This window comes from Candoia aspera, chromosome 1 (genome assembly GCF_035149785.1).
Source record: "Candoia aspera isolate rCanAsp1 chromosome 1, rCanAsp1.hap2, whole genome shotgun sequence".
NCBI classification, from domain to species: Eukaryota; Metazoa; Chordata; class Lepidosauria; order Squamata; family Boidae; genus Candoia; species Candoia aspera.
The window spans coordinates 291,725,236-291,751,523 of record NC_086153.1 but is presented as its reverse complement, the minus strand read 5'-3'; the positions used below and the strand labels follow the sequence as shown (position 1 = coordinate 291,751,523).

General features: G+C 39.0%; 1 protein-coding gene across 2 annotated transcripts in view; it reads left to right on the top strand.

The window, feature by feature from the left end:
• Positions 1 to 7,118: 7,118 nt before the first annotated feature.
• The window catches only part of EGLN3 (egl-9 family hypoxia inducible factor 3), a 37,292-nt gene continuing 18,122 nt past the window's right edge, over positions 7,119 to 26,288 (top strand). Inside the window, exon 1 of one of the 2 annotated variants that reach the window (XM_063290030.1) lies at positions 7,119 to 7,832. In XM_063290030.1, coding sequence (XP_063146100.1) covers positions 7,236 to 7,832 — 597 coding nt within the window. In that variant the 5' untranslated portion in view covers positions 7,119 to 7,235. Of the gene's footprint in view, positions 7,833 to 9,284; positions 9,813 to 26,288 lie in introns of those variants that run through there. The other variant, XM_063290031.1, reaches the window with a different exon arrangement.

Here is a 26,288-nt window from a genome sequence, read left to right as displayed (position 1 = left end):
TTGTGTTTAAAAAAAATGTATGAAAAAAAATTGGGCAATAAATCAGGCAATAAAAAATGAGCCAGCAAAAGACTGTTTCTGAACCTTTTATTCTTGATTCGCCAGCTTTCTGTTGGTAGATAGTTCTTTTTATATCTGTCTGTGTATGTATTCGCTGCTGCCTTTTTATTTTTCTGTGGCCCTATGTTGCATTTATATTTATTTCTATTGCTGTTTTTAATTTTAAATTCTGCTCGCCTCCCAGAGCTGTTTTGGCAAGAGAAGAAGCCCTATAAATTGAAATAAATAAACAAACAAATGGAAGAGTTCAAAACCAAATAGCATCCTTCATTCTACTACCTCTTTAACACCTTAAGTTGTAATCCTATATACATATCTGGGAATACCTGACTAGATACTTGCAGGACTGTTTTGTTAATTGTTTTCACAAGTATAGATTCATCCTGAAGACAATCTATCTCTTTGCACAAAAGGATGCACAATTCAATGTCAGTCACGATAATACAAACCCTAAGCCTAAATGCAGAGCTTTAGCACAACCTTCCCTGAGTTGATGCCCTCAGGGAATTCCTCAGGGCACCAATTCCATATGCATTGAATTTCTACTGCCATCAGCTCCAGTAATATGAGACAGAACGATGGGAGATATTGTTAATATATCTAGAGGACATCTAATTGGCTTGCAATGTCAATTTAGGACTGGGAAATCTCAGTTCATATCATCATTCAGTATCAAACCCAGATGACTTTGGGGTACTAATCAGTATCTTTAAGCTTGCTTACATAATTGTTAAGGGAGTAAAATGAGGAGGGAGGACTCATGAATACAAAAATATAGGATTTTAATGTAAACAATAAACCATAATTTTGTGGGTGCTTAGATCTACCCACAAAAATACTTCTATCACTTAAAAGACAACAACATATTCTACCCAATCTTGCAACAATCTTGCGATAATAAATTTCACCCTGTCTGAAAGAGTATTTTATGGGCTCTGCAATTGTCTCAAAAGAGAAAAGGAGAAGCTCCTAACTTTTTACGATGACCTTTTTGCTAGCAGTTCTAACTCCATTCTTGAAAAAAAGTGAAGAAACCACAGAATTTTTTAACAAACGCTGAAGGAAGTATTTACGACACATTTTTTCCTCTTCCTCAGAACCTTGTGCGTGCAGAGAAGCATGTATTTGAATGGTCACACGGTGTCTTTAATTGCTATGATTAAACATGTAACAGATCAATTGTGCTCACTGGGATTACGAGGCCAACCATAGACCACTGCAGAATCTGTCATAGTGGGACTCCTTCAAACTTCTGTCAGTATAAAATTTGGATAACATTACTGTAAGACTTTTGCTTTTGGGGTTAGTTCTTATAAAGATATTTACTATGGATTTAGGATACATTTGTTTTTTTCTTCTGAAATACGGAGATACATAATTTTCTGAAAGAGAAATGGAAAGAAAGATACACTGTCGTTTGGCCAGCCTCAAACTTCTTTGTTGCATTATGGGTTGGGTTCTGCAGCTAACATGTCTGAACCAGTGCTGCAAAGCACTGACCAACATCTCCAAGAATACTGATCTGTGATTTATGTTCTGTATTTTTGGGTTTTTTGTTTAAGTTTAGTACCCTGACTCCATGTGATATGTGGTATCTCCTGCCAAAGTAAGATTTAATCTGCACACAAATTATCACTTTGAGCATATTGAAGTGTTAATAGAACAGCATAAATAAGGTTTTCAATATTTAAACCCATGTGGATATTGCCTGAAACAGGTGAAAAAACATGCTGACTGAAGATTCCTCAAGATTTTTTTTTTAACCATGAAATTTCTGGAAAGGCCCAAGCTGTGGACTTATTGTCTTCCAGCCAACCAGCACCTAAAAATCAAAAAGCAGCAATGTCTCAGAAAATGCTGAAATAATTCATTTTCCCAGGCCACTCTAACGTACTAGTTTAAGTGTTAAGGCAGGGAGTTGCATGTGACCTCCAAGCTCCTTTTTTCCAAGGAAAGGAAAGGAAAGGAAAGGAAAGGAAAGGAAAGATCCCTCATTCCTACTTGTGCTTAAAAGCCTTGAATGGTTTGGGACCAACATACTTGCAGGACTACTTCCATTCATGTCAGCTTTCCTGTTTCAAACTGTACTTTACTATTTGCAACAGCAACCCTTTGTGTTTTCCTGCTGTTCAAAGCAGATATAGGGGTCTTGTCTATAGTGGGCGTACACCTTCTGGAACATTATACCAACAGGGGCTTGCTGAACCCTACTGTTACAGACTCTTAAGAAAACCCTAAAGAGTAATTCATTTTCTATGATTTTCCATTTTAAATGAAATAAATATTGGGAGATTGGCAAGCTGTTTATGGAAAGGGAAGTAGAAAAAGCATTTTTAACATTTCTCTATACCATTTTCCTGATTTTAATCATTCCCCCCAGCTATTATTTATTTGGGGAAGTGGGATTCAGGCATGATGTAGGCACTTGTATTTAAGGAAGAAACAACTATAAAGGCAATGAGAATGTGAGGATTTACTCAATTTAATAAATAATCACTCTATTTAGTTAACAAAGAAAAAGTGGGAATTAAGTCATGATTTCCCAGTGTAACAGGTAGGTCTTCCTTGATATTTATGCACAGTGTGACACCTGACCAATGATTGTACTGAGAACAGCTGCAACTCTTACTTTTTTTTTTGCCTTGCTTGGTGAATTTCAAGTGCACTGAACTTAGCATCCTTTTGTGTGTGTGTGTGTGTTAAGAGTAAACAGAGTCACACAGTTCTTATGATCTGCAGTGAGACTAGGACTCATCCCTTGCCTCAGAAGCTGCAAAATTGATGCCTAACAAGCCATAGGGCTTACTGCTGGAGATGTGGGTTGCAGAGTAGGGGAATTTTCAGCATATTCTTTTTTCCAATGCCCAAAGAAATGGTTCTCTTGTTTTTCCTTCAGTGTCCAATTACCTGAGTCCTGTACCACCACCACCTCCTCTCCCCCCCCCTTTTTTTTTTGAGGAGGAGATGTTTCTCTTGAAACGGGGCGGGGGCGAGTGGGTAGGAAAGCCAAGGTTTGGTTTCGACTGGAGTTGGCAATCCTAGCTTGACAAGCATTCTGGTTCTGCTTCTCCTTCTCCTTCTTCTCTTACATTCAGGGCTCTGTCCTTTTCAGGTAAATATAATACTTGCACAACACTGGGATGGATTAAATTTGCAACCTTCCCACTGCAGTCATTCCAAGGGTGAAAACAGAGCCATGTTCTATGTGTAGAGGAAGTGGTTTCAACACACAGTCTTTTCAGTGGGGAAAAAAGGCACTGGAATGCAGGGAACGTGTGTTAAAACAACGTCCACTCCTTTATATATCCATGACTTCACCCTGAGCATCCCAAAACAGTCCATTCAACAGTATCTGAACTGAAAGGTATTTCAGAGGAAAAGCATTTCTACCATACTTGCTAATCTTGAATGTTGCTTTAATTGCCAAGACAGTACCTGAGTTAGTAGTAGCTAAAGTATATTAATACAGTCAGGAGGCCCATATAATTTTAACTTGTTGACTCTTCTAAAAGGTAGCTAGAGAATATCTCTAACATATAGTTACCTAATTAACATATAACTTAAAATAGTCTTTGTTTAGGTTTGTCTTAAGATTTTGATGTTCAAGGCCTTATTTAAAGATCAGCAGGCAATATAATATACATCAAATGCCTACATAATGTATATGCTCAGTGTAACATATCTGCAATTATGCTTTTCTTTCAACACAAATTTCTAACACAGAATCTGAAAGAAAAAAAATAAAGAAACCTAAGGTACCTAATAATGATATGAAACAACTTTTATTTCTAGTGTGTTTTGGGCTTGAACATGCCATCTAGGATGTTTACAAACGGGCCTTTTTAAGGAATATCTTAAAACAGAGAGTTTATATGCTATACCATGTATCTAACAGTATTCAGTTCAGTTCCTAAAAAAATGAATGCACAAAACTGGGTGGGGGGGAGGACTGAACAATAGCATATTTAAAAAGAAACCTACATCTTAACACAATCAAATGTGATTTATAGCAAATCTCTACGTCTCTTTTCTCAAATTTAAGCACCAGTGCTGGGAGCTGTTCTTCAAGCTGCTACTATAAATCCAAAGGACAGCAAACCCCTTTAAAGACAAGGAAATATACTTCCTGTGTTTCAGTTGCTCAGATTCCAAATTGACACAATTTACATAAAAGACATGATTTATTAATTGTAGAGCTTTCTTATTTAAATGCTGATACTTTTCAAGTCCGGAATATACTACTATAAATAAGAGTGCCTGTTTACCAAGGTGTTTTGAGATATGCCTGTTACATGCTGGGCATTAGTTGAAGCAACATTTAGAATAATAGGATCCTGTAATGTAAGCAGTATAGATAATCTGAAAGGTATTTGAAAAGTAATACTGTCGAAGAAATAGTCTTTCTAAATATTTGAGCCTTGTGGCGCTACGTACAATAAAAAGAAAGACTTATCTTTACAAGATCTTAGACAAACAATTATGGAAGTAGCAATTCCACTGCAGTGCTACAAGGAAATCTGTAGAGAAGATGGAAGAACAACATCTTTAGAGTAATTTCCCAGGTATACTGTAAACTGTGCAGCTAGGAAAAAGAATGGGTGTGCAATTTCTTACACACTGGGTTCTAATTTGAATACAGATGATTGCTCCAGTCTAAAACCTGCCCATGAATCTCAGGGCTAACCCTTTTAGTTGTAGGGAATCACCAGGAACCAACCTTCCTTTCTGTTGTTGCTATTCCCCATCTTTTACCCTTCTCAGACTGGTTAAGATCATATCTCAAGATATGACTATTTTCATAGAATATTATGACAACATAAGGGGCTATTAAAGTCCTGTCCCTTGCAGGCATACATTCAACACAGGAATCCAAAGTAAAGCATCCCCAGTACATGGCAATCCAGCTTCTGCTTAAAGATATCCAGTTGATTTAAGTTACATAAAAGCAGATTCATCTGATGCCTGCCTTCCTTCAAGTTAATTTAATTATCCTGTCTCCTGCCCTCTGGGATTGCAGAGTTCAGCTCTTCGCCTTCTTTGGTCTGACATATTTTCTAGAATGCCATCAATGAGGAACGCTACTATGAAAGTACTTTTGTATCTCTCTTGCACCCACACCAATGGTTGGAAACAGCCATTTATGCCATTAAGCCAGTGCAGAAATTAAGATTAAAGCACCCCAACAAATGGTGGTCTTGCCTCTGCCTGAACACCCAAAAGGTAATATATTTATTTTAAAAAACCCAAAACGGCACAAAAGAGTGAGGTCTGCTGTTGAGACTGTTTCAAGACAGCAGTTGTAGGTTTGACCAAACATTACCAGATGAAGAAAATGACTTTTGTCTTTTCTGAGGTACAGGTATCAGCATCTTCTTTGTCCCTGAATACCAGATGAAAGCTAAAGATACTTAGAGCCAGCAAGTAAATATGGGCTCACCAGGGAACCAGAACCAAGCTCTGGGCACCCAGAGTACCCCAAAGCCTCCCATTCACAAAAACATCCCAATGCATCTCCAAGCACATGTTCAAGCCGACAGATGAACCAGCACTTAAAGAGACTGTACACCATGGATATTCATTAGGATTTAAAACATCTTAATTGAGCAGCCTTAGCATAAAGTGTTGAAAGTGACAGTGACCTTGGGAGCAAAAAACTTCATGCTTGAAGGTGGGAAAGAATACAGCATGCTATATTGAAAAGCTGGATCTCTCAGAAATATTGGGGATGGTGAGCCCAAGCCACGATAGCTTGGATGAAAAAGAATAGATTGCTGAAGTCTGAAAAAATTCTGATTTGAACTTGAGAAACTAAGTTAATTCAGAATGGTGCAGTCAAAAGGGGTTCCTGAAAATGAGTGAAGAATCTGACATAGCACCAGATTCAGAAGAAACTGCTGACACACTGTCAGACCCAGACCCAGAATTAGTATTAAGATCTCAAGGATCTAATAAAGGAATCCCCTCTGCCTTTAATCCCATCTTTGCCAGTTCACAGTTTTTAATGTTTGCTGATATTTCAAAAATAAAGTCCAAGCCTTTTTTTTTTTTTGCTAGTTGAACTGAGTGGCACGTGTACTTGCTCTGATCTGGACACAGGGATTGAGTGGGAGTGTACTGGGTGCAAACTAAACTGGGTGGTTGTGTGTGTGCGTGTGCCTTCAAGTCCTATTGACTCCTGGTGACTGCCTGGACCATTCCCTGCAGTTTTCTTGGCAAGTTTTTCAGAAGTGGTTTGCCACTGCCTTCTCCTTCCTAGGGCTGAGAGAGAGGGACTGGCCCAAGGTCACCCAGCAGGTTTCACCCTAAGGCAGGACTGGAAGTCAGTCTCTCTGTTTCTAGCCTGGTGCCTTAACCACTACACCAAACTGGCTCTCTCAAACTGGGCATTACCCACAGCAATTTAACTATCTTTATTAAGCGGACTGTAATGGAGCCCAGTCATGATAATATGCATGCTGAGCTCCTATCATCTCCTAAGGTCTTCCTGAGAATGAGTCTTCTTGCCCTTGGTTTCAGCACATTGCTTCAAGAGGGGATTATGAAAATATTTACTGCCTAAAACGTTTGTGCTGTTAATAGCCCAGCATTATTGCTCCATCCAACAAGCAGATGGAGCAACTACTCGTGGGCAGTCACCACGTTTTCGTGATCTCCGGCTTGGGACAAGATGGAGGGGAGTGGGGGTCTGCGGGAATATATTTTTCAGGACAAAGACCGGGTCCATCCAGGTGACTGGAAAGAGAGAGCTCTAGCGTGTTTTCGATGTTTTTGGGTGACTCACGTCTATCGTTCCCAACAAGAGAGGGCACGTACCAATCCCAGACTCCTTCCTCTCCCTGCACGTCCAGCACTGCCCGGGAGTTTTCGTGCGCTTCGTTGGATCTCGCGTGTCCCCGGCCTGTGTCCCCGAGGGATGGCGGGGGAGGAGGCGGCACGAGAGGGAGGAGGGACTGGGGGAGGGAGGAAGGGAGGCGGGGGGAGGGAATGTGCCGCTCGCTCCCATTGGTACGTGTGCACGCTCCCGAGCGGCTTGTCTACTGGTATCCGGTAGTGTTCGGCGAACATGGCATTTCCCGCATGGGGCTCGCTCGGGCAGGGCCATACGCAACGGCGGCGGTATGCCGTCCCCCTGGTAAGGCGATGCCGGCTGCCAGGCGGATCTGACTTGCCTCCAAATGGCCTCGGGCAGGGAAGCAGCCGTGCAGCCTCCGGCCGAACTCAGTGGAGACTCAGTAGAAAGCATGAGGAAGATTTTCATCGGTCACCCCGAGAGCAGCGAGGATGGTGACCGAGGCGGGCGAAGGGAGCAGCCGGAGGGGCTGGCGAGGGGCTCCCCGGGAGCTCTCCTCTCCCTCGGGAACTCGGAGGAGGCGCGAGTGGTCGAGAGCGCGTTGCCCTCCGGCCCTTCGCCTCCTAAGAGGGCGCCTCTCCGAGAGCACCGCCGAGATGCTCAGAGGCTAGTCTTACACTATATAGTGCCTTGCATGAACGCCTATGGCTTGTGCGTGGTAGACCACTTCCTGGGATCCCGGATAGCCGAGAAAATCTTCCAAGAAGTCCTGGCTTTGCACCTGAGTGACAAATTCCAGGACGGAGCCCTGGCGAGTCAGAAACTGGGCAGCAACAAAGCCATCCGCGGGGACAAGATCTTGTGGGTAGAGGGCAGTGAACCAGGATGTGAGAACATAGGCTACCTCCTGAAAAAAATGGATAAGCTCATCATGTACGCAGATGGGAAGCTGGGGCATTACAAAATTAGAGGAAGACACAAGGTTAGTAGTTTCAGTATCGAGGACTTTGTTCTTCACCTACTACCACCAACTTTCCCAAAGTTTCTAATCTCGTTGTCACTCGGAGTCTGAATTCTTAGCTGTGCCGTTCTGGTCACTTTTGTATGCTTGTATGTCTTGGCGTTATTTTTCTTCTAAATACTTACCCCTAATTCGATCGCTTAGTAAAATACAGGTTTAAGGGTCGAATTCACACAACATAGGACAAGTTACACGTGATTGATTTCCGAACAGGACAAGAAGGTGTACTGTCGCAACATTAAGGACAACTCTTTCTTTCTCTCCTCCTCTGTCTTTCGGATACATACGAATGCACTTCATCAAAAGTACATCCCGAAGATTTTTAACCAAAATGTCATAATGTTGATTTTTATATTGTTATGCAGAAAGAATCGTTGGCTGTATTTTGCTTCTTTTTGGATGGCATATAGACGATGCAGAATCCATGCGGTTAAAATCGTAGGAGCATTTTGAATGCAGCATCTGTAATAAGGGCGCTTAAACGCTAAAATACGGCTATTGTCGCATACAAAGCAATTGCTGTGCGTCTAAAAGGCTTTGTCTGCAGAAAGTCAGGTGTGGAAAAAGGGGAAGACGCCTTCCGGGGGGAAAAAAGTGCTGAGCACTTGTAAGCTCACCCCCTCTTGGTAATGTTCAGTTGCCAAAAGAAACTCCACTATCACTTGCGCGCCTACACCCTTTCCCTCCCGTTTGTTTACATTGGCCTGTAGTATGCGGCCGCACTAGAAGCGTACATGCTAAGGTAGAATTCCTCAATGGCGGAAACCACACCCCCTCCTGTGGCCTTGCAAGCCGTAAGTCACGCCTCCTGCAGACACGCGGCTTTTTCGACTCCCCTCCCCCGCGCAGTCATTCCAGCCGTGAACTGGGGGCAGGGGGGCTGGAAGCGCCGTACCAAACCACACCTCGTCTCTTCTTCGATTGGCTGGATCCACGCTCCCTTTGGTTGATGTGTGGGCGCGCGGAGAGATTGTTCCTAGGCCGGGGCTCCGCCCACGTGCCGCTCGCTGTAGAAGTTGGGAACACATCCTGCACGTAGCAGACGTATTAATCAGAGAGGGGCCATCTGCTGCCTTGTAAATAAATTGGAAAGGAGTTTGCCGGACGTGGCTCCCCAAAAGCGGGAGTGATCGTATCAGCCAAAGGGGGTGTTCACTTCACACACTGATCTCCTGGCCTCAGAGCTGATAGCAAAGAGCTCCAGCAGTTATCTGTCGGCCAAGGTGTTACTCTTACAGTAGGTGGAAGGCAGCCCCGGGGGGAGGTGCAATCGCCGTTCGTGCCGTTCTCAAGCCTAGAGTCGCCAGGGGCGGCGAGGAGCTGAGGTGGGGAGCGCTGGCTGCGCGGAAGACCGGGTAGACTTCAGCGAAACTTTTGAGCGCTCCGTTTTACTGCTAGCCTGACGCAAACTCTGCTTGATTGCGGTTCTTGTTCTACATCTAAGAGTTAGACATGCTGGGCGGCGCGCCCGATTTCCTTTTTTTAGAATAACCGATACAAAGCAGCCCATCTTCTCGGACTAATCCAGTGCTCGATAACTTTTTTGACATTATACAGGGGTGAGAACGTAATCGCATTACTGAAATGCCAGTGGGCGATATTATGAGATTAGACCTAGAGAAAATTGCTATGGACTACATTGTACCTTGTTTGCACGATATTGGCTTTTGCTACCTGGACAATTTCTTGGGTGAGCTAATAGGGGACTGCGTCTTGGAATGTGTAAAACAGATGCATTATAACGGGGAGCTGCAGGATGGTCAACTGGCCGGTCAGCACCGTGGCATCTCCAAGAGACACTTGCGGGGAGACCAGATAAAGTGGATTGCAGGCACTGAGGAAGGATGTGAGGCCATCAACTTTCTCTTGTCACTGATAGACAGACTGGTGATGTTCTGTGGGACTAGATTGGGTAAATACTATGTCAAGGAAAGGTCCAAGGTAAGAGCTTTAACAGTGAGTCCTTGAATGTTTGTCTTCAGGGTGTTACTCCATTCATTTCAGTATTGCTCCTGGAATTAATTGGTGATCTTAAAGTGCAACATACAGGGCCATTTCATTCTTTTTCTTTCTCTTCTTTTAAAACCTTGATCCTAAACTTTATCGTATAAATAAGATCCATTGTGATGTCCAAGTCAGTATTCTTGGGAGCTTAACAACTTTGTATACTTAAGTACTGCATACCCTTGTGAATGAATGTGTAATGTGTAAAAGTTAAATTTAGTAAGATGCCAGCATGAATGACAAATCGGCCTATGTGCAGAGTATTTCTATTGTTTGGGGTTTTTTAAAGTAGTTATTTAACAAGAATTGTAATAACAGCCCTGTAATAAATCAGTAGAAGTTTGCTGGTGCTGTTTTAGAGAACTACTGTACTTTGTTAAAAGTTTGCAAAAGTCTGTTGCATCATTTGATTCAACTAAGCTTGAAGTTGGATCATTGTGCTCAAATGTCAAGTGCTTATCAAGCTTGTCTTTAGGGATTAACTTTATTACCTTTCTAATTTATGCACATATATTCCAGCAGAGGCCACTGTACAACTGAATAAATAAACAAAATCCATAGTAATTAATAAATTAATTGATGCTGCAGAATGTTTCTATACAGTACAAGCATTAATTCCTTCTGGTGTTCACAGTTTGCATTGGTGTAACTGTTATGCCACTTCAGACCTTTACTGTATTATCTGTTGGTTTCTTCCAACCTGAACTTATGGGTATTTGCTCAGCGTAAGTACCACTTGGTAAGTGTTCTTAGGATTACTGCCACAGAATGCCCAGAGGTGCTTAGAAAGGATAATAACTAGTGTGACAGAAAGACCTGTCATCATAGTCATATTGGTATCCTTTTCCTTTATATCAAACTTTATTGAAGGCACCAGATAAAAAAATTTTTCAAAGCAATTTGAAAAGAGTTTTTCAATTTTTTAAAAATATCTTTTTTGTCATTGAAGAAATGGAAAAAATAAATTGTGTCACTTCGATGTTTGAACAAAATCAAATTATATCTGTCTGAGAAGTTACTCACAAGCCTGTCTATTATTCTGCTAATGACTGAATGAACAAGAATTTCTAGGGCTGTTCTTCCCTTAGTGATTAAGTCTATAGAATAGAAAGTTAAATTATTTTTAAAGCTTCATTATTTAAGGTCACAGGTGGAACTCTTGATCAGAGTGTCAACTAGACATTTTTTCAGTTTTTTTCCTGACAGTCAGCATACTGACAAGTGCAAGCACACTTATTACGAAATAGATCCCACTGAATTCAGTGGGAAAGTTGCTTAGAAGCATTCAGCACATGAGGTGGAAAATCATTTCCCAGTGGTCCAACATACTATTATTACAGTGTGAAGGTTTCCTAATCAACCAAAAGAAAAGTTTGCCTGTGTAGATGTGTCTCACAGAGCGCTTTGGGAAAGCTACTTGCCTTAAAAAAAATGGTTAAGCTCGGGGTTGAATAAGTGTCTAGTGGTTAAGGCAACAGGCTAGAATCCAGGGGACTGAGAGTTCTAGTCCTGCCCTAGGCATGAAAACCGGCTGGGTGACCTTGGGCCAGTCCCTCTCTCTCACCCCAACTCACCTCACAGGGTTGTTGTTGTGGGGAAAATAAGAGAAGGAAGAAGTATTAGGTATGTTCACCGCCTTGAGTTATTTGTGAAAATAATATAGGCGGAATAGAAAATAAAGTTCTAGTCATTTGGTTTTTAGTTTAATTGATTTGGTTATTTGCAAAAATCCATCCATATGCCACGACCCATTGCTGAGCAAATGTTTCAGTGAATCTTCATTCTTCTAAAAGGTGCTGTCTCTCACACATACCCTCCTGAGATCACAGTGCTTAAATTGGTGGAGCATGGGTAGTAGTAGTAGTAATCATATATTAAACTTGTATGCTGCCCAAATGACAAGGTGCAAACAATTAAAAATGTAAAAAGCTCACCCACCTGCCGCAATATTGTTATACACAACACAGATAAGATCCTTAGTTTTATGTTCTTCCAACCAGTTTTAAAATTTAATATAGCTGTTATAGTATATAGCCGATCTGTGACTTGTAAGAGCTAAACATTGATGGTCCTTGATAGTAACTCAAACTTCATCAGTCTAATTGACCTAATTATAGCCTAAGGACAGTTTCAGTGCAGAGCCTGTCATGCTGGCTAGCCCTAAAAATGGAAGGGAAGCATATATCATTCATGATGCAAAGAGTGCACATCACCAGAGGGTTGGTCCTGATTTCCTTAACGTGCTTAAGGGATGGCATAGTAATGTCCTCAGGCCACAGTGTGGTGCACCTTCTGTCATCTAGTGCCTTCTAGATGTATTGGGATGACAGCTAGAATTCTCAAGGCAGGATGATAAAACACTAAATAGAATCTTGACTATAAAATGTTAAGGATATGACTTCGTTAGCTTTAATCCAAGGGCTTTTTAATGAACAACATTTGAAAGGCATCTCTAAGTTTTGCTTAAAACTCACACATGTATGTGAAAGCTGTTCCCAGGGGGTGGAATCCAAAGAAGAATCAAATGTATATTGCAACCAAAGGTAGTTTTACGTTGGTATTAGAAGTTTATTATATTTGTACTATATTTTGTACTAGTTAAATCTATATTGTACTATATTTTGTACTAGTTACAAAATTTTTGCAAATTTAAAATAATTGTTTTAGATGGGCTGTGATCTGGGGAGCAGGTCTCTTGGTACTCAGTAAGATTTAGTTCTGACTGGATAGATATGCCTTAGATTGCACAGTTATAAACCAAGCTGGAGTGTTTATGTAAAACCAGTACTAGCAAGTAATAATTATGGTAATGAATACCACTCCAAAAAATCAAGTATAAGCAAGTATAATGTAGGTTACTAACAATTATAGATGGAAGGCATAAGCTTCACGTTGTTCTAAAGAACTAAATAGTACTGTAGTTCAAGATTATACTATGTCTGTTATAGTGGGAAATCCCTTAAGCAGACTAAGGTAAAATTTTATACAGGCACAGAAGTTAACATTTCCTGATAAAAATCAATCAATTTAATTCAGCCCTGATATCAGCTAATCTTAAATTTATAGTTCATCATCTTTACATACTGGCTTTAAAAAAATGCTGGGCATTTTAAATTTTTTAAAATTCTTTATCGCATCTATATCCCATCACAATCAAAAGTGAAACTTAGTGTTTTAGGTGCTTTTGGTTACTTCTCCCTTGGCATTAACGTGAAATAATGTTGGCATTTAACAAATTCTTGGACAAGATCAAGGCCTGCCTGCCTGATTTTCTAAAGAAATCTAATCATACCTTAGAAAGCTGCACAGTGTTTTGAAAAAGATGCTTGAAAGTGCACAAGGGTGCCAATGCAGCATCGTTTTGCTCCTAATTTTAAGAATTGCCAAATTCTAATGTCATACATCATACTTTATCTTGCATTGATATGATTCCATTGCTGTTGACAAGTGTAACAGCACTTGGAAAGCAGGAAAAGTAGTAAGTATGGATAAGGTTTGATGCAAGCAAGATTTTTCAGACATTGAGTCGCACTGAATCAAATGAATGTGCGGTTGTCACAATTCTCATCTTGACTTCAGTATGTCAAAATGTGGATAATTCATTTTGGATCCAACTCATAATGCCTGTTTCTCCCAATTGGTAGCTATATGTACCTTAATTAAGGAATCACTACGATTCTATATTTAATCTCATAAAGCTGTAAGCTTCAGAAGTGTGGCTATATTTCTCTTCTGGGCTTAAACCGTAGCAGCAGTGTGAACAAGATTTATTATTGCATTGTTGAAGACTAATGCCTTTGGAACTATAATTGTTTATTATAGGTTACAAAAGTGTTTGATGTTTGGAAAGCAGCATTGCAATTAGTTTACAATCGAAGATCTGATGGAAACTGACATCCTGGAGAAATATGCACAGTTCGGTCTTTTTCTAACCAAGTACACATGTTCTGACATAATAGTTGGGCTGAAATCTGTTCTTCTGGAGGACTGCCAGATTGCTCGGTGTTGATCAGACTGGGCCCAAATCACTAGAACTGTAAATACAACACACAAATCATTTTATGATATCAGATGGAGGAATTCAGTTTTGGCAGAGGTCCTGGAGCAGTTGCCATGGCTCTGTGTCAAAACTGATGTTTATATCTGCATTTGTCAAGCAAGATTAGTTGAGATTATTTTCAGGGATAGGGGTGAGTGGTTTTATTTTTTTGCTTCTTATTTTGCCTTTTTAGCGAAAACAAGGTGTTACAGTTTTGCAGTTTGATGTAGTTTTGTTTTCCCTGCTTAGGCTATGTTTTCTGTTTTCTTTATGGAACAGCTTTTCATAATATATTTCTAACAGCATTTTTAAAACGTAAAATAGAGCTTAGGTGATTTATTTACTGTGTCCGTGTATATACATTCTCAATGTATTCCCAGTGGTTATGTTTTAAAGATCACAGCACTATTATATTTAATAATTAAAGCACCAGTTTATTACTGATAGCCTTCAAGAGCAACAGATTATAAAAGGTTGATAATACAACTAATTAGAATGATAAGTTTCCACATTGAAGGTGGGGACACACTCTGACAAAATATTCCTTCTCATCTTAACCAGTTCTCTAATGCAACTTGGTTTAAGCACTGTGAGCAAGGAGACCTAGCTGTAGAATCCTGAAGAAAAATAAGAACACTGTTTTGAAAATGTTTGCTTCCAGTTGTGTGGCGGATTGGAAAAAATGTTCAGACTGAACATCCCATTCTGTTAAAAAGTTTATGCAAAAGTTAGAACATTTAATTTGGATTCAGGAAGATCTATATAATGGTGTAATTTTTCAACTGCTCTTACATTACATTACCGAGTAATGTAACTAAAAATGAGATGTTTGTGCTTTGTGGAAATTGCATTCTTAATTTGGACGACAGAGAAAATACTTAGAAAACAAAAATAAATATAGGTATGGTTAATAAGAAAATATGGGTACATTCACAAATGCATACCAAAGCTTTGTTTTTGAAAATGGTGGGGCTGAAGGATTAAACAACAGAATTCACAAAAAATATAATTTTGAGGCAGGACTTAGAGAAAGAAAAGACCAATGTTGATCTAGGAGGGAGTTTTAGGCATAAAGATAATGTTTGGGAAAATTGCTATCTTTTAGTCACAATGTTGTTGTGAAAGACAGAAGTTTAAAACTGTTAGGATCTGTCCTGTGACATTTGTTATATAAATTATTGATCAATATAGATTGGAAGTGCCAGAAATCTTGGTGTGAACCATGTTGGAGTACACATTTCTGAGAGGGTGAATCTGCTGGCTGGGGCGTAGAAGGATCTCTATTATGAAGACTGATATTCCAGTTTAGTGGATGTCATTTGTGGAGAACTAATTGTCTAACAAACCCCAATTCTAGGTGTTTCTCATCTTTTGGCCCCATAAATGATCCTTTATCTGTCATGCCACTTAAATGCCCTTGTGGTTTTATCTGGATTCTTACAAGTATGCCATGCTTTTTACTTCGTTTTCTTTGAGTCAAAATATAGCAGAAGTTTAGTTTTTAATCAGATTGTAAATCGGTATTGCCACTGGTTACTATTCTGCTCTTATTCCTGTAAAAAGGAACAAAAATTCTTGACTCTGTAAGCAACTTTTCCTGTGAATTCAGTAGAAGCTACGCTTTTTACTCTTGGTGTCTATAAATTATATTTTAAAATGCAGAAATAGAAAAAAAATTAATGGGCTCTTGAATATTAATTTGAACAGAATTTCAGTATATCCAGGTGAACCTCTGTATAAGAATGTACTTACATGTTACCCAAGCAAACTGAAATTTGTTTGCTGGGAAAGTGTGAATACAGTAGTATATTTCCTGAATTGAGTGCCTCATAAATAAAGTACGCTGTGATTACACAGAATGGTGGAGAGTTAGGCAAGTTTTAGTCTTGCAACATCTGGAGGGCACCAGATTAGAGAAGGTGGTTTCAAACTATTGAAATGGTTTTGTGTGTGTGTGTGTATTCTGTATCATTTTGGTTGGTCTTAAGCTAGTTAGCCTACGGTGGAGATTATGATAGTGAGATCCATCATCAAATACTTTTAGAAGAAAAGGGAAAAATGGCTAGAAACCATTAAAAGAACTTTGAAAGATTTTTTTGGAAATTTTGATGAACTATTCTTTTATTTTGTATATTTTATTTTTATTTTACTGTATTCCTCTAAGCCTTAAATTTTCTAAACCCAAAGAAACCATTTTATGGTTTAGTGTTGTGTGAACCCGCACAGTGCATAGAACAGCCTTCCCTTGCCTGATGTCTTTCTGGTGTCTGATACTGCAGTGCCTAGAATGCCTCAACAGTGTGCTGCACAGTTCCTACCTGGGAATTCAGGGAGTTGTTGTCCCAATACATCTGGAGGACATGGATTTCTAACATGGTCTTGGTTGCTAACAAAATATATAGAAATGGCATACTGGTTTCATTCAGGAAATTAGTAATGTAATCAATAGATTAAAATGTATTAATGATCAAAAGTTAATCAATTATTTTGGAAATAGCTTTGGAATGGAATTATACTTTGTATCCCAAATGCAGGAAAACTGCTCAATCTTCAAAACATTTTCTATAGCAGCTGTGATTTTTTATCTTACATTATCTGTAATAAAATGTACTGTGGAGTTTACCTGTAGTGTTCTCCTCCACAAGACTCCATTCCACTCTGCATTTTTCCTGGGCTGTTTTGGGATTTTCCTTCCCCCATTCCCAGGAATTTGTTTCCCAATTATTTTTTTTCACTTTGATAAATTTTGGGATTCTGTCTAAATCTGCAGTTTTGTAGTTCTCCATCCAGCTATTCAATCCACCAGAAAACCCTTTGAGTATTAAAACAAACTGTCTGTTCCATTCCCAGGGGAATGGTTTAATCTCATATAAGTGAGACCTTGTTCATACCCTGCTTATCTCTTATCTTTCCTCTTTGCAATGCATAGATGTTTGCTTCTCAGATAGTGAATGGCTTCCTGTCCCTGATTAGTCTGTCCACCACCGTCAGCACACATAACTTGAGTCCAGTACCTTTTGGCTCAGGAGGATGTCTGTACTAAGATGAAATAATAAAAAAGATTATTTGGAAAAAGTCCTATTGCATTCAGAAGAACTTACATCCAACTAAATATGCATAGGATTAGAGTAACTTTTGACATAATGGAATTTATGAGAACCATCCATATAATTGGGTTTATTTGTATTAAACTGGATTGGATGAAATTCTGTCAGTGTGTCATTTCCTTCAGAAGTCATTTCTCTTCATTCCACAAAGGGAACTATATAGGATATGCAGGCTGGAAGCGTGTATACCTTATCTGGGGTGTAGTCATACTGAGCATAGTGAACATTTCATAATAAGCCATGTTTTTGCTTTGCTTATGGTTATTGGATAATTTGCTGGGTATGCACAATATGCAAAATGAAGCAATCTATGTTTACAGCATAGTGTAGTTTATAAACCAAGGCAGATATAACACCAAGCTATGGTTTGCCAAAGGTCTAGGTTCATATACTGTATTCCTCTGAGCCTTAAATTCTCTAAACCCAAACAAACCATTTTATAGTTTAGTGTTGTGTGAACCCGCACAGTGCATAGAACAGCCTTCCCTTGCCTGATACTGCAGTGCCTAGAATTCCTCATCAACGGGCTGCACTGTTGCTATCTGGGAATTCTGGGAGTTGTAGTCCCAATACATCTGGAGGACATCAGAACTAGATGGGCATTGGTTGTCTAAACATTGGATAATCTACTTCTGCTTACACATTTTAATATAATTATTTTCAGCCCAGAAATGCTTTCAAAATGAATAATGCATGAAAAATATCCCTAATGAATGGAAAGATATAGATGTTCATTATGCTGATTGATGTGAACAAGTGTGTCTGCTGAAAGGCAAACCTGTTTGGTTAGAAAAGGAATTCCAGGTGTCTAATTGAGTTTACAATTTTCATTGGTATCTTTATTTCCTTCTTGAATCAGCTGCTTCAGTAAATGTCATTCTTCCTTCATAAGCTTATGGGCATAAGTAAATGAAAAAATCTGGAATGTGCTAAGGGGCAACAGTTTATCCAGAGATCTTTCATCTTGGGTCAGACAGCAATTAATTGTGTCTTAGTAGCAAGTGAAAATTAATAGTTACGTTGTTTTACATTCATTTTTGCAGCCAGAGTTGTTTCAGGCACATATACTGTTGGCAGCTTGAATAAAAGACTGGAATAATGTCCCAGATGTCCCAGGGTTTCTTCCCTACCACATAACTTTGTTGGGCATCTTGATTAAATATTAACTGTTGTATGTGTGCATATGTGGGTGGTAAAAGCAGTCAACTGGTTGTCATTTGGTTACAATCTAGTAAGTAATCCCTGGTTTCCATGTTTGAGTGATGCATGGATTTGAGATCCCTACTTACAATTCAAGATACTGTACAGTTGAATAGGATGTGAAAAAAATTGCCTCAGTGTAGGTTTCGTATGAGCTGGTCATCTTGAAGTCACTGAGCATATGATAATGGTGGCAGATGTAATCGAGACTGAACAGTTTTCTGTAATCTCCCTTGTATGGGGGATTGTATTAAATTCAAGATTTAATATTTATGGCAGAAATAAAAACAATTAAAGAGCTATTTTATTGCATGCTGTCTATACTATCTGAACATAGTACAGTGAAATAGTGAAATAAAAATCTATCCATTCTTTAGTTTTATATTTCTTGGGATAAAACAAACTATTGTAATATAAAGCTACCAGGCCTGACACTATGGAAAATTATTGCTTTTCATAATTGTAATATTATAATTATTTTTCAGGGGAAAAATTATTGCTGAAAAATTAAAAGAAGAATTCCAGCTGGACTAAATGGACAGTGTGTAAATTGTTTAAAAACTTGATGTAAATATTGGGTTATAATATTATATGTGTACAGCAAAATAGGGGCATCCTAAGGGCCTCCAGATGTGCTGGGACTACAGCATTCATAGCTACTTGCACACATGTGTTTTTGGCCCCTCTGGAAAATACCTGTCAGTCTTCAAGGTAGGCCAGGTCAGGAAACAGACTTCAAGAATGGCTAGAAGTATACTTTATTGAGATAAGCGATAGCAGCCTTTCTCAAGGCTTTCTCTTTTTGACCCTGGAGGAACACTTTTCAGGCCTCGGGGAACCCCTGCATGTTCAGGCTCAAATATAGGCCAGAAGCTACAAAATTATGATATTCGTTTCATGTGTAGGCCTGTATATATGCATTAACGGTGTTCTTAAACTAAAAATAAAGAATGAAACTTAACTCTTTATGTGATGTTGCCCAAATTTGAAATAATATTTTAAATAAATTGTGATCTCCCAGGGACCCCCTGCTGACCTCTCGTGGAACCCTAGGGTTCCAGGAAATTCTGGTTGAGAAACCCGGAGCTATAGTAATGGGCTCTTGAAAGCTGTCTGTGTTTTTCCTTCCCTCCCTCTTATATCCCAGGAAGTTAAGGCAGAGCCAGTTTAAGTGTCTTTCTAATGTTGTCTTCATTTCCTGGGCTGAAAACCTGCTTTTGTAACTGTTGCTGCATAGTTTCTCCAAAGTCATCTCTGAGGCACTCCACACTATCAGATTAAGGAAGCTTTCATAGGACAAGTGAGGTGATCACCCCAGTCAGCTGACTGTGGGTGTTAGGGAAGGGTGGCCACTTGGTCATTATTTAATTACTGCTAGGGATTGACAGTTATGGGAATTCTGCTTCAAGTGCCAAATCTTAGATCTTTGTACCTTGGTTTATGGGGAGTTTGCTATTTGCTTTTCATCTTTAGAGAATGAAATGTCTTGGGACAACTCTGTGAATAAGATAACACTACAAATACGTTAGGCTGACTTTTTGCATGAAAAGGCAAAGGGAAATTTGCAAAGACACCTCTCACTATGATTTATAGTCAGTGGTACGGAGTTACATTAGTCATCATGCAGTCAGCCCATTGTGCTTACGAGTATATATATGTAAGCTCATCTGCTTTTCATTTTTGAAGAATATATGTAGAGCAGTGTTTCTCAACCATGGCAACTTCAAGCTGTGTAGACTTCAAATGGGAGTTGAAGTCTACACATCTTAAAGTTATCAAGGTTGAGAAACACTGCCTTATAACGTATTTATTCCTAATATTTCTACCTTATCTTTATGACATTATATTAAGTACAGGCAACAGATGCCAATTCTTAAATTTTGGCAATCTAAGTTAGAAACTTTGCCAAAGGTCACATTCAATGCCCAGGACAGCTATCTGTCGTCTTTGCACAAATTTCTGCCCCATCTGTTTCAATAATTGGATGCAGCAATGATCTTAACTTGTTGACTGATCCAGAAAATCACGACATTTGAATTCTACATTACTTTTAGCTTTTGTTTTCTCAAAAGCAGCAGCATGCAGAATTTCATGGGCAGTGAGGGCAAAGTTGCTGTGTTTAGAGAGTCAAGTCGATAGATATCCTCTTTGTAGTTGGCCATCCTTTAGCTTTCACAGGCATCGTTCCATAATAGGTTTTGTTGAAACAATTACCACTTGCTTCCATATAAATAGGAGTAAACTCCCATAAAACTATACATAATCAGAGTCTAATACGTGTTGCAACAAAAGTAATTTTTGACAATAAAAACCAATTGCATTTATGGTAGTTAATACGTTGATTGAAATAGTCGTTTCACTGATTGCAATGTTTTGCTACAACAAGGTGTTTGGCAGCATTCAGCTTAGATTAGAGACAATTTTATTGCCTAAGACAAAGGTTTGGTTTGGTTTTCAGAAATACTATATCTAGGAAATGGTATACAGTAGATCGGGGCCTGCATTGTACAGAACATAGCACAAAGACATACAGAAGTGCCTTGTGTTTGCAGCCTGATTCTGAAAGCAAGTGAATTTTCAACAGAGCAAGTGATTTGGTTCCAACCTATTCAATTCTGAAAGCATATGAACAATTGTCAGATTCCTATATTACAGAGCAAGGCCTTGGTAAGTGCTTCTTCCCTTGGGAAAACTAATGCCTGTCAAGAATAGGAGCTTTTTGAAAGGTCCCCTTTCAGCTTTCAAGGAGCTATACTGTGAAGTGTGGGCTTAAGTAACTCAAGGAAACAAGGAGAACATCTTAAATATGTGTTTTGTCCTTCTCTAAATGGTGACAGACCCTGGTTAGCTTGGGGATACTTTTGTGCTTTTAGTGCAATTGTGAAAATCTAATTTCCTGGTTGAGAAACAAAGTTTTTCTTTAAAACAAGAAACAGTCAGTACACTACAAATCAATAGGCTGAGCCTTTCCAGCACCCAGAATGGGTATCTCAGAACAGTTGTTTTTTTCCGTTAAGTTTGGTCCCCGTATGTAGTCCCCAGCCAGAAGGAGTCATTTGTGTTGTGTTAGTATTTTTTCACATCTGTATTCTGAACATTTAAGGATTGCATCAGTATTTTTTTTCTTTTTCGTGTCACCTTAACATTTAAACAGAATGTAAGAATGTCTTCATAGATGCTTTAGCATATAAAGGCTTTGGCTGACTGCCTCTTCTAATGCATCCTATTTTTAACCTATGGTATGGTCCTGTTCTGAACTGAGGGTAACTGTAGCTTAAACATCTAAAACACAATTCTTATTGTCAGATGGTGGCAGCATCTTTCTAGGTTCCATATCCAAAGGACAAACCATATATATATATATATCTCCATTCAAGGAAAAAAACGGTATCTGTTGGGGAGAAAAAGAAGGTGTAGGGGGGTCATTGCTTCTTGGGTTAGGAGATTAATACTCTTGCTTTCTTCGTGTAGCAGTTTCCAGCATGATCGATGAACTAGGAAATAATCAGGGTTCCTCCATGGTAGGTTATACATCTTAAGACATTTATTTCTCATTGATTACTTGGGTCACACCAATGAGCCATTGATATAAATCTCATTGCATTAGCAACAGACCTGACCCCCTATCTAGTCTAGAGTCTGCTTTTATAGCACAGCCTTAGTACAGTTTGTAATTGAAGTAGAAGTTGATTATTAACTAGCAATGTGCCCATCGTTATGACGTGTGTGTGTGTGGTGAGAAGTCTTATAAAGCTCTGAGAGATGCTTTTCCTGATCCCATTAGGAAGGGCCAAGCCACCAAATATCAGGGTGAAGAATCTGAAGTGCAGCACTTTAATTTTCATCCTAGGAATGAATGGCAATAATTCATTTATATGGAGGAAAATAAAGGGTTGTCACTGCAAGAATTTAAATGTGTAGTCATTCTTCCTTGTCTACCTACCTTCATCCTGGATTTTTTTTCTTGGACACACTAGAGCATGATAGTGCCTTATGACTAAATGGCTTCTTTACTGCTGCTGTTATCTTTGTCATTTAATACTTACTGAGCAGCAGCAACATGGGTTTTGTAGAATTCAAATGCAGTTGGTCTCTTCTTAAGTATTCTTAAAACTGCTTAAATGAATCTTTTTGAAATTGATGAAATTTACTTTCTAATTGGGCTGCCAATCTTGGAAACATGAATGGAATAGAGATAAGGAATTGGAAAAAAAGAGATGAGCAAAAATCAACAGAAAATGTAAGATGGGCTGTTCTCAGTTTCAAAATCAAAAAGAGTTTCTGAGAAAAGTGAGATGTAAGAAACAATTAATAATGCTCTGTAAAGTCATGTGCTCATACAGTAACTTAAATATAAAAAGATGTAAGTAGTGTGGTTTCTTTGGGTTAAGCCATGAAGACAGTCCACAACCCTTCCCTGATTGCTTCATCTATGGTTACAGTTGCATCTCCCAGTATTGTACATATATCTCACTTAGGTACTTGTATCCAGTTTTCAGAACAAAATGCTGATGAACTAGGGCTTTTATGTGCTTTGTATTTCTTGGGCAGAGTCTGTTTGCAGAATATCTATGTACATTGCAAATAGAAAACTTTACAATTCCTTGCAGGTGTATTATAGTATGTAAGTATTCAGCATCAGACTTTGATAGTTTCAGCAATCTTGGCAATGGCTCAAGTACTCTTTCCAGAACCAGATCCTGCTTTGCGTTTAGGCTCTTGTCACCTGCTTATTGAAAAATCACTTAGTTTCCCTTGTCTTTCACCTCTGAAGTGATTCGTGATAATCTATCTTGAGAAACCCTTGTGAATCGTGTTTTGTATTGATATTGCATCCTTAATTTGAAGATTTCTGGGTTGAACAGCTGGATTGTTATTTTGTTACACTTTCATATTTCAATGCCTTTGTTCTGATTTTCTGTGCATCTGAATTATGGAGTCTGTGGGCATGATCTCTGACCCTTTAGCGTATCTGTACACATGAGAATCACTTTAACATAGCAATCAGTGAAGTCCTTTCCTCCTTTCCCTCCACCTTGACTGGCTCTTTACTTGCACTTGCTGAGATTTCTGCTGATTGCCTCCTGTGAGCACAGCTACTTCCACTGATCATGCTCATGTTACTTGTTTAACTAAGAGACATATCAGTAAGCAAAAATTACTCTTATTGGCTATGTGCATTCATACCAGCTATTATTGCCCACATGTATGGTTAGTGTAATCTATACTTAAGAAGTTTCATACTAGTTTCATATGAGGAACTACCAAGTTGAAGGTATTTCAGAGATGTTCTCTGTTAGCAGTTTGCAACCTTCCTATAGGTTGAGAACAATGCATATACAAGGGGCAGGGTTTGTATTTAACACTCCATCTACCATCTTGCTGTTTTTGATCACCTCCATAGGTGCCATTGATCAGAGTGGAGATGGAAATCTGCTTGTAACAATCAGCTTACATTTTTTTACTGACTAGAAATGGTATTAGGAAGACACAATATCCAGCCATCATAAAATATATTTATCTTTCTGAGTAGACCTACTGAGAAAATTGGGCCCAACTACAGGCTGTCAGAGCAAGCATATTCCTTACCCACTAGCAGATTCAATTAGAAAGAAGGAATTGTGCTGGATTTTTTCTGAAATGTGACATTTAATCATTTCTATGCTGATTTTTTGGAAGCAGAGGGGAAAGGGGTGGTTACAAATAATTAAAACATATTACAGTATAGTAGCAATCAAGACAAGTAAATAAAACTTGCCTTACTTCATTCAGAAAGAAAGAGTGGTCAGAACATAGCCTTACCTTCTGAAAAGGAAGAAATGTATCACCATATACAGACACGGACACACACACAAAGATACAAGATGTCATCTTTTTTTGTATTATAACATGAAAGATCCATGTAGAAAGTAGCATCTTTGGACTATGAGTGACTAGAGTTGGATCAGGACCAGGGACACCCATTTGTATAATATAGATTATTCCCACTGATTTCAGCTAAGATGGGGGTGGGGGAAGAGACCAAGCAAACTTCTGTCTTTAGCTTTTTTTGTACCAAATACAAATGAGGCAAGTGCATTTTTCCATCTTGGAATATTCTGCATTTAATTGGTAGTCTGCAAGAACATTGGCCGTGTCCTCTTAAAGGATGTGTAGAATTCAGAATGAACTATCCATTCTCCCGTTGTCATATAGATGCATTTATTCAAAACATTTATATTCCACCTTTTAGCCTGAAAGTCTCTCAGACTGACTTTAAGAATACTAAAACAAAGGTAATCCTGCTTGAGGCTTTAATTTCAAGTTTAAAAAATAAGAGAAGGAAAACAGGGTGGGGAGGAAACAGGAGGGAAAAGGACAAGAAGAAAGCTCAAGCATTAGTTCTCAAATATTTCATAGTTTTTATCTAGATTAGCTTGAAATGAAACTGCTGGGGTTATTTTATGTTAATAATATCTCCATTTCAGCCTGATGCTGAAAAAGATGGGAAGATGTTTCAGTTGGGCATAATGAGAATGTATTTTTAGTTTCCTGCAAGGCTGAGCATTTAGATCAGTGTTTCTCAACCTTGGCAATTTGAAGATGTGTGGACTTCAGCATGGCTGGCTGGAGAATTCTGGGAGTTGAAATCCACATATCTTCAAGTTGCCAAAGTTGAGAAATGCTGATTTAGACAGTATATCCCATGTGTCTCATGACAGAACATTTTCTCTGTTCATGCTGAGTATTGGGCACTATCTACTGGATCTTGTCTGGGTTTAGCCCTGGTCATGGCTTCCACCTGCTGATGCAGCAGGAGCTGCAAGTCCAGGAGAACCCTAGGTCATAATAGATGCAAGTACAACTGTTCCAAACTACACATTTTTACTTGTAGCTTGCTGTTGGTAGAGCAGTTGTTTATAAACTGCAACATTACTTGTCAGTTTACACTGCTGTCCTTGGATATATGTTGCTTTTTTGTCAAGGCAGTGATGCTTCCCACATGTTCCTGTTACTATACCCTGCCAGTGTTGCTACTAATTGTCCTTGGCTGCTTATATCATAGCTTGTATCACAGCTAATTGTATATCCAATGGACATTGTGACATCTGTAGCCCTATGGATAGTCTTGGTAGCCTAAAGCTTGGCCCCAGAATGAGAATTAGTTGGAAGACTGGGATGTCTCATTACTCATAATGTGTATTGCTCTAAAGCAGCAATGTATGCATTTAAATCTAAGGAAGTACACAGTGCATTCCACCCTGTTGTCTTAGTTTTTTCCAATTATCTTTGAATATTTATTTATTTTGTGTTGATCCCCTCTGTTCTTTATTGTTCTTCATAATTTTTTCATCAGTGTTTTGGGCAATCTTTTACTGATTATTGAAGTATGTGATTTTTTGAAGAAAGACTTTACCAAACTAAAGTGCATCCAAAGGAGGGCAGACAGGATGGGGAGAGGTCTCAAAACCACATCTTTAGAAGGAATGATTGAAGGAGCTGGGTATCTTTAGCCTGGGGGAGAGAAGATTAAGAAGAAACATGATAGCCTTTCAGATATCTGAAAGGCTGTGTAGTGGAAGATGAACAGATTTATTTGTTGATTCAGAGGAAAAAGGTAGAATATTTGCGTGGAAATAGCCGAAGAACAGATTTCTGCTGAACATTAGAGAAACTGACAACAGAACAGATTGCCTCAGAAGATAGTTGGCTCTCTTGTGCTTGAAATATTTAACCAGTAGCTATATGGCTGTCTGACAGGGATTCTGGAATCTCACCCTACCTTGCAGATCCTGCATTGACCCTGCATGGAGGATTAGATAACCTTTAAACTTCCTATACTTCTGCTCCCTAATTCTAGGATGCATAGGAATAAAATCTGCCAAGGAAGTCCTGCTCTATGTCATCTACCAGGAGTGCAGGACCTTATCTGCAGTGGCCACTGTGGCTCTAGCAGGTCAGGGTTATGCCTTCCCATCTGAAACAGATGAACTCATTTTTTAAATCCCACTCCCTTTTTAAATGCAATTTTAAATTATGCAAGTGTTGTTTTCATTCTGTTGACTTGTAAAAAAAAGTTGAAATCCT